The sequence below is a fragment of the Emydura macquarii genome, unplaced genomic scaffold (genome assembly GCF_026122565.2).
Source record: "Emydura macquarii macquarii isolate MOO-44397 ecotype Brisbane River unplaced genomic scaffold, CSIRO-AGI_Emac_v2 contig_2768, whole genome shotgun sequence".
Classification (NCBI taxonomy): domain Eukaryota; kingdom Metazoa; phylum Chordata; order Testudines; family Chelidae; genus Emydura; species Emydura macquarii.
In genome coordinates, this window is record NW_027132905.1 from 44129980 (window position 1) to 44148275 (window position 18296).

The following is an 18296-nucleotide window of genomic DNA, read 5'->3' on the forward strand; positions in this document are numbered from 1 at the left end:
CCGTCTCCTTCGGGATCACATCGGAAGGTCACAGGGGAAAGAGTTCACTGAACCCATCACGCTCTCTGCTGGGTCAGCTGGACAGCCAAGATCTGACCAGAGAGGAGCTGCAGTTTCTTGCTGTGGACAAAGCTGATGGAGGACATACAGCGGGTGGGGTCACCCACTCCTATGCCTCTTGCGGGGGCGATGACCTGAGTATCAGTAACACCCTCCCCGTCCCCACATGCATACCCCCTGCGCTTTGTCCGGACACGCTCCTATCTGCAGAGAGCTGGGGTACAGAGACAGCCTCCGCTCCTTTGCGTTCCCTCGCTGAAGCTTAAAGTCAATAACACATCAGACACATCTGATGTATCGGGGGGGTTGCAATGGGAACAGAGTCAGGTGACAACACATGGCTTTCGAGGGCAAAGAGGCTGCCGAGGTGGAATCGCTGTTGGGGGACCTCCTGAATCTCTGTCCCAAAGGTACAGGCCCACCTGCAGGAGGTCATGCTGCCTAGCACGTGGAGATGCCCCAGGCACAATGGGACCAAGGGAACTCCAGCCTTACTTCTGCATTTCCCTCTCGTCAAACCATGGAAATATAGAGAATGCAAAGACGGGGAAGCCCAAGCAGATACTCCAGGCTATTCCGCATCAGCTGCTGCCTGCTCTCTGCAGTACATTCCTGAGCAGTACATCTAGCCCCACTCTAGCAATGGGCTTTGCAGAGCCTTGGGAGACTGTCCCAGGAGTCTAGTTTTCAGCTACCCAGCCTAAAAAGCTTTCCCTTGCTCATCTCTGTCCTGTTACATTTTGGGTCTCCAGGAAGCACCCCAGACAATCCTTACACCTCCTTCAACCACTGAGAGGTGGCTGTTGGATCCCACCTCTCCACAAGTCTGGTTATGTTTCAGCCCAGCTATACATATTTAATCCTTCTAGCCTTTCCCCTCCCAAGTCAATCCCTCCAACATCTTTGCTGCCCTTCCCTGGAGCCCTCTCCAATTTATCAATGTCTGTCTTGAACTGAGGTTTCCAAAGAAGGTCCAGCCAACTCCGCAGAGACTATTTCCTCTCTGCTCTGTCATGACATCATGCTTATGCCCGCAGTCCAACACAACATGCAGTTTTTCCTACCGCTGTATCATTAGCTTTGCCAATATCCAGTCAAACACCTCAGTATCAACTGCTCAGCGCACAGCTTCCTCCCAGGCATACTTGGATACCCGCAGGGAGACGACTTTGCCTTCAGACACATTTATGTGCGTCCCCTTTGACTCTCAGTTTCCTAACTGCTGCACCGTTTTCACCTAGGTCTCGTATTTTCACTTCTTCCCTTCTCATGTGTTTTTGGCTCACCCCAGCCTCAGACCAGGGCTGGATTCATTAGTGGCCTCTAAGTTACTTTGTTTCTAGATGGGCTCTTTACATTCCCTTTTTTTGTTTTCAGTCCAGATGCTCAAATCCCACAGAGACGGAGGCACTGTAAATGCGATGAACAGACTAGAAGGCCCGTTTTTAAAATGTTGTACAATCGACGCTGGTCAATCCAGTCCCTCTCCCCAGACCCCATCCCATGTTGGTACCCTACATAGCTATGAGGCTCTCACCTACCTGCGTGGAAATAGGGGCTCATGGTGTATGGGAATCCGAAGGGCAGCGGCTGGGGTGGTGGGATGGAGGCCGGAGGGAGGTATTTCACCTCATTTTTATTGATGCCTGGGCCGAGCAGGTGGCTGGGCGACTCAGTGCTTGAGGAGCTGCAGGGGGCGTTCTGGCTGGGGGCCACTTCACTCAGCTCCTTGGCCCCCTCATAGACCTTGCCTGTCTCTTTGCACTCTTTGAGTTCACTGGCCGAGCTGCTGCTCTCAGCTTTCAGGCTCTCGGGCTTCTCGTCGCTCACTTCGGCGTCGCTCTCCGAGTCTTTCATCTCCTCGTCGTTGCAGTCGGGCGCGCCATCCCGTGCCCGTGGATCGGCCAGCTCCTTGGCCTCGTTCAGACCCGGAGGCTCCGCCCGGTGGTGCACGGATTTCCGGCTCCCCCTCCGGCCCTGCTCCTTGGGCGGGGTGGCGCTGGGGACCCCGTGGTTGAGCGACAGCAATGGCGTGTTGTTGTGCCGGAGCACCAGCATGGCGTTCCTCCGCGAGAGCTCTTCCCGCAGCGGGTGGCCCTCGGGGATGTCATGCACGTTCCGCAAGGCGGGGTGGTCCTGGGGTAAGCCCGGGTGCAGGCTCAGCGGATCGCCGGCCAAGAGCCTCTGCCGATGGAGATTCTCTAGCTCCTTCTGGCGGATGATCTCGGCCGACATCTCAAGCCTAAACAGGGAGAGAAAAATCATTAGGGTTTAAAGGGTCGACTCATCATTCACTAGCTACTGCAGCTTCAGAGCTCAAGGGCCTATGGCCTCATTTGGTGAGTGGATGATTTTCACACCCGTATATTGTTTCAATTCATTTCCCCCAGGCATTGCTCTATTTCTGCTGCACAATACAAAGCGGGGAGTCCTCATTCATCCAGAGGTGCTGGGGGTGCAGCAGCACCCCCTGGCTTGAGGTGGTTTCCATCACATACAGGGTTTATAGTTTTGTTCAATGGCTGTCAGCACCCACGCTGTAAAAACTGTTCCAACATCCCGTCCTCCCGTGTGAACCAGGCTTGTTGTCAAGTGCTGAGCAGCAGGGCTGGCTGATTGAGAGGCGCTGGGAAGGGATACAGAGCCTTTCACTCCTACGTCGCAGGTTCAAACCCCGTAGGCAGCACTAAAAGCTCTCACTCCTTGTAAGCCTGAAGGGTAATGACTCTGACGGTGTCGGGCCAGGTCCAACGGGTTCCAATCAGAAAAACCACCTGCATAATGGCAGTCACAGCAGAGAGGCCAAGGACTGCATGGGCATGAAGGCTGAACTAGGTGCTCTCTCTTCATGGGGGAAAGCTTGCATTGTCGCCACCTGCACCGTACCTGCCCTGGAAATGGAGGGCTTCATTCCCCAGGGCTGCCCGTCCAGCACCAACACCACACCCCATTCTGGCTGGGTCCAGGATGAAAAGCCAGCAGAGGAAGGAAATCTAGCCTGAAGGACAGGCAGGTTCAAATGCAGGGAGCTCCTCCGGGGCAGCGCTCCTTACCTAGCAAGATTCTGTTTCCGTAGCATCTCCTGCTGCCGTGCAAACATCTCCGCTTGTGCCGGCTGTAGAAACCCATAACCTGCGGGCAGGGGGAAGCATGATGCAGGGTTATACATCTCAGCACTCTCTCTCTCTCTCTCTCTCTCTGCAAAACCAGCTGCAACAAGGGCCAGCTGTGCAGTGAAGGGCCACAGAACCGCTTCCCCCCAGTGAATGCTGCTGCCAATCCCAGTCAACAACAGATGTGATTTCCTGTGGCTCACAACAAACACCCTGGCTAGGCCAAAAGGGGCGACATGGCAGCTGGATTCCATTCCCGCTGCACAATGCAACAGACACACGTTCTCTGCACCAGGCTGCGGCTACCAGCTGCAAAGGGAGTGCAAGGACCTGATCCAGCCCGCTTTATGTCTCCACGGGAGGCTGGCCAACTGCACTCCCACGTGCAGGGCCTGCTCTCTGCTAGCACCACCGTGGGGCCAGGCACAGCAAAGGGAGCCGGGAGATGGCACCAGTGGAGCTGAATGGCCATACGAGGCACAAGGGGCAGTGCGTGCTTCCTCATGGAGCACAGACCGACTGCTGCTCCTTCTGCACACTCGGGTGCCGCTGGAGAGGGTAGAGCACCCGCCCGTGCACCCATGAGAGTGGGGCAGCTCTGGGATGCTCTCAAGGCAGGGCTGTGGCAATGAGCTACCACACAGGTCTCCATCAGGGGACTGTCCTCGGCAAGAGGAGACAGGGAGGCACGCAGGGAGCCACCGCCAGCCATGCACAAGGCGCACCCCACCAGGCAAGCGGCTGCTACCGTAGCCTGCTCCAGGAGTCACAAAAGCCCTGCGATGTGGGAATCGCAATGAAAGGGGAAGCAGGGAAACCAATGGCCGGACGGCTCGTCCACAAGGACGGAGGAAAGCTTCGCGGCAGCCCTCTGCTCCCCCTTGTCGCACGGCCCGTCAGCCATGCACTCACCTGGCGTCTGGCACAAAGCTGAAGGCACCCCCAGGAAGGGAGGTCTCAAGTGAGGCCCCAGCGCGATGTGGGGGGCATTCTGGGGCGACAGCAGAGGCGGTGGGTGGGACATGTCCCTGAAGAAAACGGAAGAGATTTAGAACCTCGTGGCGGCAGTCGCGCTGATCTGAGCATAAGCGTAGCTCACCAAGGAGATCAACGTCTCCACGGGCGTGCTGGCATGTTGTGTTGTGTGTTCTCTGACACATCTACACACACACACACACACACACACACACACCCCCACACCCACCCCCCCAGGTACAACTGGGACACATATAAATACCCCCGGAATGTTGTACTATATGTTTTCTGACGTATCTACATACACACACCCACACACACACACACTACACACACACACACACACGTACAACTGGCGCACACATGTACAAATACACTTGCATGTTGTACTGTATGTTCTCTGACATATCTACATACACACACACATACACAGCCAGGTGCAGCTGGGACACACACATAAATACCCCCGGAATGTTGTCCTGTATGTTCTCTGACACATCTACATACACACACACACACACACACACACACACACACACACACTACACACACACACACACACACACACACACACACACACACACACACACCCTCTAGACGTACAGCTGGGGCACACACATACAAATACCCCAGCATGTTACAGGGCACCTCCAGGGCAGCCTCTTTCGGCGTATGACTGACCTAGGCTAGTTTTCCAGCAGGCTGCTACCATTAAAACCCGAATCCTTATTGGTCGGCATCTGCAACCCCACACACGCACCTGCTGTCTGATGCCCAGTGGTCCCTCTCTTTAGGCCTGTTCTCTGTGGAGCGGGCGAACGGACACGGACATGGACACGGACACACACTGACTGCACCACCTCTCCGGGGTTGTATGTGCCTGAGCTGAGCTAAGGTTTTTGGGGCAGAGGCTGTGTCTTACCGGCTTGTAAAAGCACCAAGGACAGAACGGGCTATGCCCAAAGTCTCTGCTCTGTCCTTACCGAACCAAAGCTCTTCCTGAAGTCAAGGGTAGCTGGGCCTGTGTGAGGGCAGACAGAGCTCAGACACAGATCTCCCAGAGATAGATGCTGTGCGAGCAGCCAAGAGGGAATGCTCTCCAGGAGGCTGTGCCAACACCTCAGGAACTGTGCCGGCCTTGAGACAAAGGAGCTCACTCCGAGATTCCTGCTTGCTGGACCCGAGTGCTCACACCAGCACGGGGGCGTGCACAGGCTGCACTTTCACGGACAGATGGCTCCGACAGTCCCTCCCCTGCCTGCTCCTCCGGAAGCGTCTGCTATTCCCACTGACCCCAGGTTTCCCAGCCAAGCCGGACGCCCAGTTGTTCCTGGCCACGCAGAGGCTGCTGCTTCGCGAGGGCCACACAGTGAGGAAAACCCAACGTTTCATGAACTAAAACAAGAGCAGAGTGGTGGCGGGACAGGCTGGGAGCTGTCCCTTCCCTTCCTGCTCAGCAGCCATCAGCACCATCCAGCCCAGGCTCAGAGGGGACATGAGCCCTCCGCCCCCACGGAGCTGGTGCCTGTGAGGCGCTGAGTGTCCTTGATACCCATGGGGCTGGCACCCATAAGGAGCCAAGCACCTTCAATTCCCATTGGCAGCTGCAGGCACTCAGGGTCTCACAGGATCGGGCCCACCGACATGAATGGACGGGTTTGGGCACCGGAGAGGGGGAGGGGCTGTCACAGCCGTTCACAAGATCAGGGCCACTGAGGTCAGGGGGAGTCAAAGGTGGGGAGGAGGTGGACACAGCGGCTCACAGCATCGAGTCCTTGGTTGCCCACACACCCGCTGCCATCTCACTCGTTCCCCCAACTGACCCACGGAGCGAGTGGAGAATCTGGAGGCTTATCCGCACTGGCAGGTTTTCAGCCGAATTTGGTACTTTGTTTGCACAACTCGATGAAGAAAAAAAAAAAAAAACCCACCCCAAAGGGGATAAAAGAGGAGCAGAGAAGATACAAATCTGCACGCAAGGGAACGAAACAGATCCCACCTCCTTCCCAGCTTCCCGCGCCGATGGATTTGGCTCTGCCTTTGAGACCGGCCTGTCAGCTGGGACCTACGCTGGGGGTTGGCTGGGCCAGGGGTGCACAGGTCAGCACCGTGCTAGCGCTGGTCTTTCACCTCAGCAAACCTGGGCTTGCAATTTGGCTGTGTTGCAAGTGACCAGGTATTTTACAGCTCTGGGGGTGGGGTGGGGGTGGGTCTCAGTAAAGACCCTAACGGTTATCCAGCCCCTGCCCGGCTTGGTACGGCTGGCAACCTCTTTGCTGCAGAGAAGGGGTTGCTGCAGCTCAGATAAAGGTGCATTGGCAGAGCCCTGACGGGGCCAAATGCCAGAGCGAGGGTCAGAACAGCAGGGGCGCTGTCGGTCAGCGGAGAGGCGCCTCGGCAGAGCCGTGGTGGAGTCCCAGGCCTGAAGGTGATGCAGGACGACAGAATGGCACACTGGTGCCTTTCCTGACTCCAGCTCCTGGTAACCGAAGCGGAAGGCAGGGCAAAGGGCCAGGGAGGGGGAGAGAGCCAGAAAGCAGGCCCGGTAAAGCCGCCTGGAGAACAGGGTAAAGAGCACACAGGTAGCAAATGGGAGCCAAGATTTCTTCCACTCGTCAAATCTGCCTTGAAAGCCTGCAAGCAAATCTCTGGTTTCCGGCTGCACGTCTCTTAATTCCTTTTGATGGCCACTTATAACATGATTACCTTCACTGGGGCATCCAGAGGCAAAGTCAGGCACTAGACTGTTTATTTTCATTTTGTAGCATCTTTCTTCCCATAAAACCTGCTTCAGGGGTGGGTGAGCGTGTGCGTGACAGCGCAACATACGAGCACACACACAAAGCACTTGGACCAAAGGGGCAGGATGTGTGTGCGCGCTGAGGGGGCTTTCACTGCCCCCACCCCGCCTCCATACTGCTGGCAAGGAGTTATCACTCTGGTTCCCACAGATCCAGCCGATGATCATTTTTTGTGTAACCCCAGATTTCCAAAACTATTCCAAGAGCAGGGGAAGGGGGCGGGGTCCCTTCTCCTCTCCCGGGAAGAGTTCTCTCGCTCCCTCAGTCAGCACCAACACTGCGACACGCATGCAGATCCCACACAGCGGATGGACTGAAACATTTCCCCTAATAAGCCTTCCCTCTCCCTGCCCCCACCCTTTCCCATCTGTCTTTGCCTCCCCGTCTGTCTCTTCCTTTTCTCCCCTCGCTATTTTTCTGTCTGTCTGTCTGTCTGTTGCCCTTCTCCCCCTTTGCTGTCTGTCTCTTTCTTCCCCCCTCCTCGCCTCGCTCTCCTCTAAACTAATTGCACAGCTCGCTGTGTCTGGAGCAGAGCCACAGATCGATGCGTTGCTGTTGAAATGTTAATGCTAATCGTATAACCGCTCCGCCAGCGCCTCGCGCTTCAGTGGCAGCTCCAATTAATCTCAGGTAACGCAGCGCGTGACCTTCGGCTCAGCGCCGGGGCAGCAGCCAAGCGATGCTTATGTAATTACACCATGAAGTGTGTAATCACCTGCCCTAATCCCTGAGGCCTCACAATTAGCTGAGGCCTCGGTCGCTGGGCTGCCAAGTGCTTTGCCACCCCGGACAGCCTGCAGATGAATAACGGACAATTAAAGCAGCATGACGGTGGCTAGGAGGTGTCGGTTCGATCGTAATTAGCCGTAATCATGGGGAGACGAGCCTGGCAGACGTGCTGGTCGTTTTATAAGAAGCAATTTAGGAAATCAAGTAGCTTTTAACTATTCCACGGCCAGGCAAGCGGCGACCACGTCCTCCCCGCCTTTTATAAACACAGGGAAGGGGAGTCTGAATAGGAGACAATGCGCGTCTGTCAGCCCCAGGTGCAGGCTGCACAAAGAGCTCGCAAAGGGAGCTGTGGCGGCTTCTGATTTTAGCTGGCAAGAGACGATCTGTGATAGGGAGGAAGAAGCGCTCTGTGGGGATGAAGGCCATGCACTGCAAAATTAAACGGCCTTCCCTTTGGCAGCAGCACAATGTCACATTACAGGGCCTAGCTTTGATCTTTGAGACATTCACTCAGGAGCTTGCTGTTCTTTCACTTTCTTTATCACGCACTCCGCTCCAGGAGCCAAGCCATGGGCCCCACGTTCCTTCCTCTACGGGCACGCTGATCAGCTGCTACCATGGGCTGGCCGTGTCTGAGATAGAGGTAAGAAATAAACCCGGGGAAGGAGCTGTCCCTGCGGGACCTGAGAGAGCCGCTATCTGAATGTACATGGTCAGACCACAGGAGTTAGAGGAAAATATTAAATGAGAGGCTGTAGAGGGTTCCGTGGGGTAAGCTTTGGGGGTTCCCTGCAGCTAGAGGAGGCAGGGCCCGTCTACACTACAAACGCAACTGTGTCGGGGACAAGCCCAAGGATTTTAAAAATAGGGTTGGGCCTTTTCTACTCCACAGAACAGTGCTTTAATCATGTCAGGCAGTGAGTGGGATGTAACCAGGCATTTGTAATGTAAACAGAACTTTGCGGCGTTCCTCAAGTCGATGGCTATAAATAAGGGCAGGGCTAGGCAATGGGCTGCAATCCACACCCACATAAGGGAAGGGGGACCAGGGCGAGATCAGAGAGAAGGGACTGTGACCCAATCAGAGTTCATATAATTAGTACTGCTCTGCAACCAGCTTTGCCAGTCTGAACCCAGAGCTGAGGTTCCATGTGGACAGCCCTGGGTGTAATCATCAGCTCTCGTCCTTTCACCACAACACCTTTACACATCAGCCACCACTGCCTTCTGAGCCAAAGGTGAATGGGAATCAAGCACCTGTCCCCATAGCTCACCCAGCACCTTACTCTGCAAAAGCAGGGTAAAGGGTAGGGTAGTCCTGTGTGCATACCCCCAGCTCTTTCACAATATCTAATGCTGCAAAACCAGCATCTGTAGCTGGAGTAATCTGGAGGCTAGAGCTGACCCCGGTGCAGTTCCTTGATGCAGCTGATCAGGGGAGCATAGCTCCGTAACTAAATCACAGTTTTAGCATCTCCTTAACCAAACCATAATACTGGGAAGGACTTCGCACATCTGCTGGGAAATGGTGCCCAAGAAATGTCCCCACCAACGTGGCACCGCCCCCATTTCTCCCACTGAAACACGTGCATTAAAAATAGAAATCTTGAGCCAAACCCTGAGATCTCTGCTCAGTTACAACTCAGCCTTTACTCAGCTAAAACTCCCACTGGAGTAAGGGCTGAGAAAGCACTGAGTACCAGCCCTGTCCTCTGAGAACCAGAACCTAGCCTTTGCCAGTAATGTTTGATAAGCCCCAACCTTGTTTTGCAAAGAGCACTTCTGCATGCATTGTTATTGCATCCTTCTCCTCTTGAAAAAAAAACCCAAAACATCTATCCAGCTGGAGGCGTGCGTGCAGGGTGTTAGGGGGTTTGCACTGCATGGTGCTAAATTTGATATGTCCTTTAACAGGAGACAAACGGTTCACAAGGCTTAAAAAGTATTGACTTTTCTTTAACAATAAGCGCTAATGGCCTTCAAATAATCAATATTTAAAGTCATTACGGGGTTACACATTATACTGTTAAAACCCAGCATTTCATATTAACCCCCTCTCGGCCTCCCAAATCCCGGCTGCAGGCTGAGACTGGTGAACTGAGAGGGTCAGGAGACACAGATTGAAACCAGCAAGGCATGGAAATAAATTTAGAGAGGGTAGGAGGAGGGGGAGGGAAAAACGCACAAGAGCTTCACTTTATTCTGCTTGGCTTTTGATAGGAAGAGACACTTTAAACCTGAGGTAATGGGCAATTGGCACAGCTCCTTGCTGGTTTGCAGCAGACACTTTTAATACCCGGCCACAGGCTCTTGCTGCCAGGAGGGAGAGAAGGAAACTAAATAAACCAAAAGGGCTTTTTGAAGAACATGTTTGGGGTCTCTAGGTACAAGGAGACATGCACCTTCTAGACAACATGTACCACATGCCGGGATGATAGAAATATATTTAGACAAGTAGGGGCTGGGGAAAAGTCTAACCAGTTTTAAAATCGGTTCAGTCAAACCAGTCCAGGCTGGCTGGATCCTGGTCTGTGCTATGGCTCCACACAGCTTTAAAACTGGTTTGAATTTGAGAGGAAATCACAAATGTCAACCAGGCCAGAAAGCGACGAATGCTGAGTTCAATGGGGAAGAGTCCTGATAGTGACTTGAATGGGGTGCAGTGTGCAAGGAAGAGAGCTGGTGTGAAAAAAAGGCCCTCTTTCTGTCACAGATGAGTAAAGGAAGTCCTTCAAGATCGGAGGGGGGGGGGGGGGGAATGTGGGAGCTGAGGGGTGCCAGGCCTTGCCCAGAGTTAAAGGCAGCAGCTGCACTGGGAAAGATCCGCATCCTGAAATCCTCACTAAGTTTTTTTTAAGGCAAAATTTCCATTGCCTTTGAGGTCAGTTTTGCCTGAGCAAGGACTTCAGAGTTTGACCCCCAGCATTTGAGAGCTACCTGCCAACCCAGGGCAGCTGGCATGCATGCACTGAGACTTAAGGAGCGATTGGTGGGTGTGCTAATTTTCAGCCTTCCCCCTTCAAACTGCCAGGGAGACAAACACATGACAATATCCCAGCACACAGGGATTTTCATTATTCTTTACAAACTCAACTCCTCCACCCCCATTATTTTATGTGCTCCCAAGGAAATGAAAGATGGAACCCCAGAATGAATTGCACCCCGAGTCTCTGACGTCCCTTGTCTCAGGACAATACTTACATGGTTTTAATGATATTGACACAAGGTCCAGAGGAATCCATCGCATCCCACAAAATTTCACCCCCTAACTGGCCCCTGGGGAGAGGTTATATGCCAACCTTTCTCTGGATCAGAGCCACCTACCACCTACTTTTGAGAAAAAGAATACGTTCTCCACGTGCAGCTCCATACAAGCACAAAACACACACACACGAATCTGAAGTGTGATATGAACCGCCTGGTTTCATCACACCGCAGAGATGGTTGATTTATGGATCAGCCAGCCTTATTTTGATCACCTGTGCCATATCCATATACCTTCTTATCCAGGGTATAAATATTTTCCCATAAGGAAGGGGAATACTAACCGCCTCTTTCCTCTCTACCTCCCCGATCATATAGCCGGGCCAAATTCCTGAGACCACCCCTGAAGGGAGGAGATGGACGGAAAAGAACACTAAGCCTGATGGGGATAGCAGCAGATGAAAGCACTAGTCTTTCATCTATGAAGACTAGTTCAAATTTGAGGTTTGGAGAGCTCTGCTTGGAACCCAAATGGGTCATTTATTACACACACATATGCAGAGCCTGGCTCGATGAAGAAGCTTCTGTTCAGATGAAGATCTAGATAGTGAATAGGAGTGGGTGCCACAGGATAAACCAGGGGGCTAGCACGCTCTACGTAGGAAACTGGGAAGCCAAATGTCTCTCCAACAAAAACATGCAAGCCCCCAAGAAACTCAGGGGGTACAAAGCAGAACCAAAACCAACCCTCTTCTCTAGAGGGTAATCTCCTTCCCATTTCACATGGGGCGTAGCATCGTGCACATGGCGTGTGTGTGTGTAGAAACAGGGTCAAGCTAGAGAGTTTGGAATCTAAACCCAAACTTTTCCAAGCCCTTTTGTAACATTAAACTAACCAATCTTTGCAATCAGAGAACCCGTCTTTGCAAAACTCCCAGGTCTGGGCACTCTCTCATTCTGGGTCTGAATCTAAATTTGTAATTCACAGCTATGAATCTCAAGAATTTGCATTTGGAAACGGATGCCTTTTGCACATGCACTTTGGGAACATGGTCCTTGGCCTCACAGCCAGACACCTGGCTCTCTGTCCTGTGCTCAGACCACTGGACCCACTACCCTTTTGTTGACCAGTGACTCTGAATCCAAATAGTGGACAAAAAACGGGCCCCACCCATCTTCCTGAGCATTCACCAGCTCATAGGAATCATTCCCACAACCCTCTTCATCACTGAAAATTAGCAAAAAATTAAATAAAAACTCTTTCCCAACTGGATGCAAAGGTCTCCCTGCAAAAAATGTGGTGCCACCTTGATAAATAACCCTGGGTTGCTGGTGTGGATTTTTTCCCCTCTTGCCATAACTAATAGCTGAATGCTTGAGTGGCTAATTATTCTTGCCAGCAAAGCTGTTGTATTTGTGAACTGATCCCCACAAAGCTGCAAACAGGAAGCTGGAATGGAATTGTAACACCATGGCCCTCGCATCATGCATTATTTCCTCTGCTCCCAGGAAAAGAGACACCATAAATCCACCTGCCGTTTTCGCTGTGTGAGCCAACTCCTTTCATCACTACTTCCCCTCCACCTCTTCCTTTGCTGCCTATCTGAGCCAGCAGCCTTTTAGACTTTCCACACCATCACCTACAACCCCCAGCTAAAATCTCTCCAACACATCATTAAGGATCTACAACCTATCCTAGCAGATGATCCCTCACTCGCTCAAGCCGTGGGAGGCAGACCTATCCTTGCTTACAGACAGCCCCGCAACATGAAGCAAATACTCACCAGCAACCGCACACCATACAAGAACACCAACCCAGGAACCTATCCCTGCAACAAACCCCGTTGCCAGCTCTGCCCACACATCGATTCTAGTGACACCATCACAGGTCCTAACCACATTAGCCACACCATCAGGAGCTCATTCACCTACACACCTACTAATGTTATATATGCCATCATGTGCCAGCAATGCCCCTCTGCCATGTACATTGGCCAAACCGGACTGTCACTATGCAAAAGAATAAATGGACACAAATCAGACATAAAAAATGGTAACATCCATAAACCAGTTGGAGAGCACTTCAATCTCCCAGGACACTGTAGCTGACTTGAAAGTTGCCATACTTCTACAAAAAACTTCAAAAACAGACTTCAGCGAGAAACTGCAGAGCTGGAACTCACATGCAAACTTGACACAATCAAACTGGGTCTGAACAGGAATTTGGAATGGTTCTCTCATTACAAGAAGTAATTGTCACTGTTCACACATTCTCTCACCTTCTAATCAACAGTTGTGAATAGGCCTCATCTACTCTAACTGAATGGACTTTGTTTACACCTACCTTCCCCATTGTTGGTTCTTACCCTTGGATGTATATATATACACACCTCCTATCTGATTTCTATTTCATGCATCTGACCAAGTGGGTTTCAGCCCACGAAAGCTTATGCCTGCAGAAATGTGTTAGTCTTTAAAGTGCTACAGGACTCTCCTTGTTTTTGATTTATCTTGTTGACAAAGACCACAGCGGTCCAATACAAAACTGGAGGCTAAGACCAACATGAGGGCGTGAGGCAGAGAGATTAACCCCTGAGTGCTTTGTCTCTGCAATCTTTGGCTGTGTCTTCTACAGGCACACCTAATGCCCTTGACGGTGCAATGATAAAGCAGCACGAAACATGGCCCTCATGAGTGGGGGCAGAGTGATGCAGGACAGCCCCAGGTAATACCTGAATGGTTAAGAATCTCTGTGCACAAATAACGATCCTTGGAACCAATGTCCAGCAGACTTGACAAGTCCTGACCGCAGGGTATAGATATAGATGAAGCGGTCTTCCTCCCAGCAGGATCCCTACAGTCATCCCTCAGCTCAGCTGACAAAGGATTATCACACCTGAGACCTCTGCCAAACAAACAGCAACACATACAAAGGCAACCTTCCTGCACCTCTTTCCAGGGTCAGAGGGCTACATGCAACTGATCTGTAGGGTCAGCTGTGCCTTGCACAAGAAAAGGGGCCCAGAATCTCAACTTTTCATACAGTGTCCAAAAACTCCTCGGGTAGCTACTCTACCCAGACACTTGGGGGCAGCTTCTGCCCACAGATCCAGTATAAAGGCCTGCCCCGACTTACTCCACATGCAATTCTACTGAAGTAAATGAGGCTTCAGAGTGTATAAGCCAGGGAAGAATATAGCCCCGCAGTTCTATACACACAAGTGGTGGTCTCAGTGTCTATAATGCCATTATGCTGATAGCTACTCGGTTGCAGGGGGGCCCAGAAATCCTTACTCCATGCAGTAAGACTCTCCACTACATGCGCCTTTTCCCAGAGAACCTTCAAGACCGTCACAAACGGTAACTAAACAGGCCCTGTTTTACAAATGAGCACTGGCGTCATTTTACAGATGGGGAAACTGAGGCACAAAAGGGTAAGTAACTTGACCAAGTTCACAGAAAAGGTTAGTGTCAGAGCCAGGAACAGAACCCAGGAGTCCTGACTCCCAGTCACCTATTTAACTATTAGTCCACACTCCCTTCCATAGCAGGGATTAGAACTCAGGAAGGAGTCCTGACTCCTGGTCCCCTGATCTAACTACTAGACCCCTCTCCCTCCATGACTGGAAAAAAGCACACGGGAGCCCTAACTTTCAGTCCCTGCTCTGCCCACTAGATTACACTTTCTTCCCACATGATTTAACATGCTCTGGCTTGGCCTTTGTTAACTCGTGCACGTCACCTGCTTGGCAGTTCCAGGTAAATCCTGGACTTGGTACCCATTAACATGCGTTTTTAGTTTACTCTTCCGACATGCCTCCGCCCCACTTCTACAAACATTTCCTCAGACAGTTCCCCGGCTGGCCTGGCAGCCCTCCAGGCCACACGCAGCAAAGAAGTTTTCCTACCAACTGGCTGCAATGAAACTCGCCTATCTCTGCATTCCTGACAGGTCTGTCTACAGCATGCATCGACTGAGCTGGATTTTATTGGACGGGTTAGCCAAAGTGCAGTCGGTAGAACAAAGGTTTATCAGGTCTGCCCAGACCCTGTGCGCAGACAGCTATTGGGCCGAGGATCCCCCAGGGCTATGAGCTGAAAGAACTACCTTCTCCCCACATGCAGCTGAATTATTATTCCAGTTTCCTTCCCACCCACCCCCGAAAAGAGATCAAGACCTAACTCAGCCTAGATTGAAGTCCTCCACAGCCCTTTCCAGGACCCCAGAGGGAGTCAGCCCCTCTGGCAGCCAGTCCATCTCACACCTCTTCATTCCTCCACTATCCTTTCAAGAAACAAAGAAAACTTTAATTTAATTTCTCTCTGAACTTCTCGATCGTGGAGAGAACATCTTACAACACAGCAAGATAAACGATCTGGGATTACTTGGGAGGGAAGTAAGCCAGATTTCTAGCAGCACTGTCTGAGCAAAGGGGACGCCTCACCTCCAACTCTTGTCCTTCAAAAAATTTCCCTCTCACTCAGCTTCTGTCCCAAGGCATCAGTTCCCTTTTGTTATTATCTGGGGCAGCTATTAAATTCTAATTTAAACAGTTTAGTGTGTTCTGTGCCAAAAGGACAGATTACACAATACTATCAACTCCCAGATTCCAAGGCAGGATTTAGAGAGAATGTTACCGACAACCTGAGACTCACAAACCAGGATCTGAAATGCAGATGTGTACAAATGCATGTCAGCCCCATTCCCACCCACCTGCACATGCATGCATGCGCACACACGTGTAACGAGCAAGCACATCCATGCCTAAAAAAGTGCAAACGCTAACACGCAAGTTCATACCCCCGCACAGGCACTGATACCCTTGCACATATATGAAACAGGCAAGCACATAAAATCACACATGCACGTATCCTGCCCATACCACACACACTCTTCCCAGAGGCACACACCCATCAACACAACCACACAGAAACCAACCGACACACATCATGCGCACACTCACTTGCACACCCAACCTGGCACATATATGCCTAGTCAATCCACATGGCTTTTTGTTTTCAGTTTTACTATTTTTTGCTTCCCCCCCCCCCCCAAAAAAATCCCAAGTTTTACAAAAACTATTAAATCATATTATTATTCAAGTTTTAACAAATTTCCCTAGAACTTACATGTACAGAATTTCAAGAACATGAATACACTGACTATGTGAAGAAAATCCAACACATTACATTGGGTAGATGTGTTTAGGTTAGTAATAAATGAGAAATATAAACATGAGGCTGTCTGTTACAGTATGGCAACGCAGTGGACGTTACACACCCCCATGTACGGGAGAACATGTGCGGCAGTGGCTGTGTCCTAAAAGCAGACATTGCAGAACCCCACACCTGGCTCCCTCCTTCGAGGTGGCAGTTTAAGTAACTCTGATGGCCCAGACAACCCAGCTGCCATCTCCCTTTCCCGAGCAGGCCTGGAAGCGGAAAAGACGGGGGCAACCTGAGGAGATGGCCCTCTGGCCTCCTACCGGCCTCTTCCGCTTCCAGGTCCACTTTCTCTATCGCTTCCTTTTTTCCTATCCCTCAATATTACCCCCCCTCCCCCCATATATTAACCCAGAAAAGTTCACTTTCTGCACCAACTTGCACCCTTTAAAAAAAACGATTCTTTATTTCTTTGCAATAAATCCCCGGCCGGTTCCTGGGAGCCTGCAGACACAAGACAAGCTGGAAACCCGAAGGGCCTCGTCGAGCCGAGGTCCCACGTCTGGAAGGGCTGCACGGCCCGGCCCGGCCCGGCCACCTTCCCACCTCCACGCGAACTCCTAGGCAAGCCCCGCCCCGGGGGGGTGGGGGCTGTCCCGTAACCCAAGCCCCCCCCCCCCCCGCCCCAGGCCCGCACGCGGCGGCCCCCTCCCTACCTCTCGGGGAAGTGCGAGTCGCGGTGCTGGGGGAGCCCCTGTTTCCGGCGCTGGCTGGACGAGTTGCTGGCCGACGGGAGATGCGCCTCCATGGCCCCGGGGTTGCGCGCAGCCGCCTCTTGCCGCGCCCGGAGGATATCTGCGGGGGGGAGGAAGCGTGCATCAGCCCGGCGGCCGCTGAGAGCCAAACCCCCTCCCCAGCCCCAGCCCGCCTCCCTCCCCCACCCCCACCCCCGGGAGCGCGGTGCCGAGCCAGCTCCGGCCGCGGGGAGCCCAGGGCCGAGCGGAGCCCGCCGCCCACCTACCCTGCTCATTGCATGGCCGGCGCCGCTCCGCGCTGCTCCGCTCTGCGTGCGTGGCTCTGCCTCGCCTCGGCTCCCGCCGCCCCTGCCTGCCCGGCTGCCTCCCTCCCTCCCTCCCCTCGCCAGAAAGTCGCGCCTGGCCGCGGGGCTGCAGAGGGGGGGCGGCAGGCAGCGCACGGCCGGTCAGGTGCGGGGAGAGCCCGGGGAGAGCGAGCCTCGCAAACCCCCTCCCCCGGTCGGTGCCTTTGCCGCGCGCCGCAGCGTGGCCGGGCTGGGCAGGTTACTCGCGGGGGGGGCTCCGAGAGCGAGCGGGAGGAAATGGTGTCACGGGGGGGGGGGTGTTTTATGTAGCGAGCCTTCCTTCCCCTGCACGGGGGGGGGGGGAGGGTTGCTCGTTCTCCGCGCTGCCCGCCTGGCCCGGGGCGCGCGCCTCCAGGAGCCCGTCGGGGGGGGGCTGTGCACCCCCATGCTAGCAGGGAGTGACTTCACTTCACTCGGGGCTCGCTCGGCGCAGCGCCGCCCTGGCGGTCTCAGCAGTGGGCAGGAGGGGGGCAGAGGACAGGCAGCAGCTGTCTCTGGGAGGGGTGCAGGGAACCCTCTGCGGACGGGCTGGGGCCCCCGGGGCACCTAGCGCCACCCCACAGGGGGCCCGCTGCAAAGAGGGGCAAGGGCCGGTCGTTTATCAGCATCCAGACCAGCTCTGCTCCGCAGCCACGCTCCCCTACGGGGAACCCTCCCCCCGTGGCCTCCTCAGCAGCCCGTGGGGCCCTATCCTGGCCGGTTCAAGCAGCCCTTGAGGGTAGACATGAGGTGCACCATATCACTGCCAGGCTCCCTTGCCCTGGCTCTGGAAGTGCATGCTCAGGTGTGTGTCATCCCCGCCACACACACTGCATAACCCAGCGCAGAGACTAGGTCAAAGGTTAGGGACACAGAGCGACACCGGCTAGTTTGGCACAGCCCATCACTGACCTAGCAGGCCCAAACGGGTGGGCTCATGAACAGAACTACAGCCAATCCCCCACACCCCGCAAGAAGATAAGACTAGGCCCAACCAATGGTCCATCCAGCCCCGTAGCCTGTCTTCCACCAGTGGCCGGTGCTTCAGAAGGAATGACCCTGAGAGATCCTGCCCTGTCCTCCAGTCCCAGCTTCCGGCAGTCAGGTTGAGGGACACCCAGAGCAAGGGGCTGCCTCCGTGACCAGCTTGGCTAATAACCGGTTGCTGGG

At 53.4% G+C, this 18296-nt stretch overlaps 1 protein-coding gene across 4 annotated transcripts in view; it reads right to left on the reverse strand.

Annotated features, from left to right (window-relative positions):
* Positions 1–18296, reverse strand: part of SAMD11 (sterile alpha motif domain containing 11) — a 174434-nt gene that overhangs the window by 15724 nt on the left and 140414 nt on the right. For all 4 annotated transcript variants that reach the window (XM_067567293.1, XM_067567296.1, XM_067567295.1 and 1 more), the window contains exons 8-11: positions 16765–16903; positions 4086–4201; positions 3114–3192; positions 1602–2302 (exon numbers count right to left, since the gene is read on the reverse strand). In XM_067567293.1, coding sequence (XP_067423394.1) covers positions 1602–2302; positions 3114–3192; positions 4086–4201; positions 16765–16903 — 1035 coding nt within the window. The remainder of the gene's footprint in view (positions 1–1601; positions 2303–3113; positions 3193–4085; positions 4202–16764; positions 16904–18296) is intronic.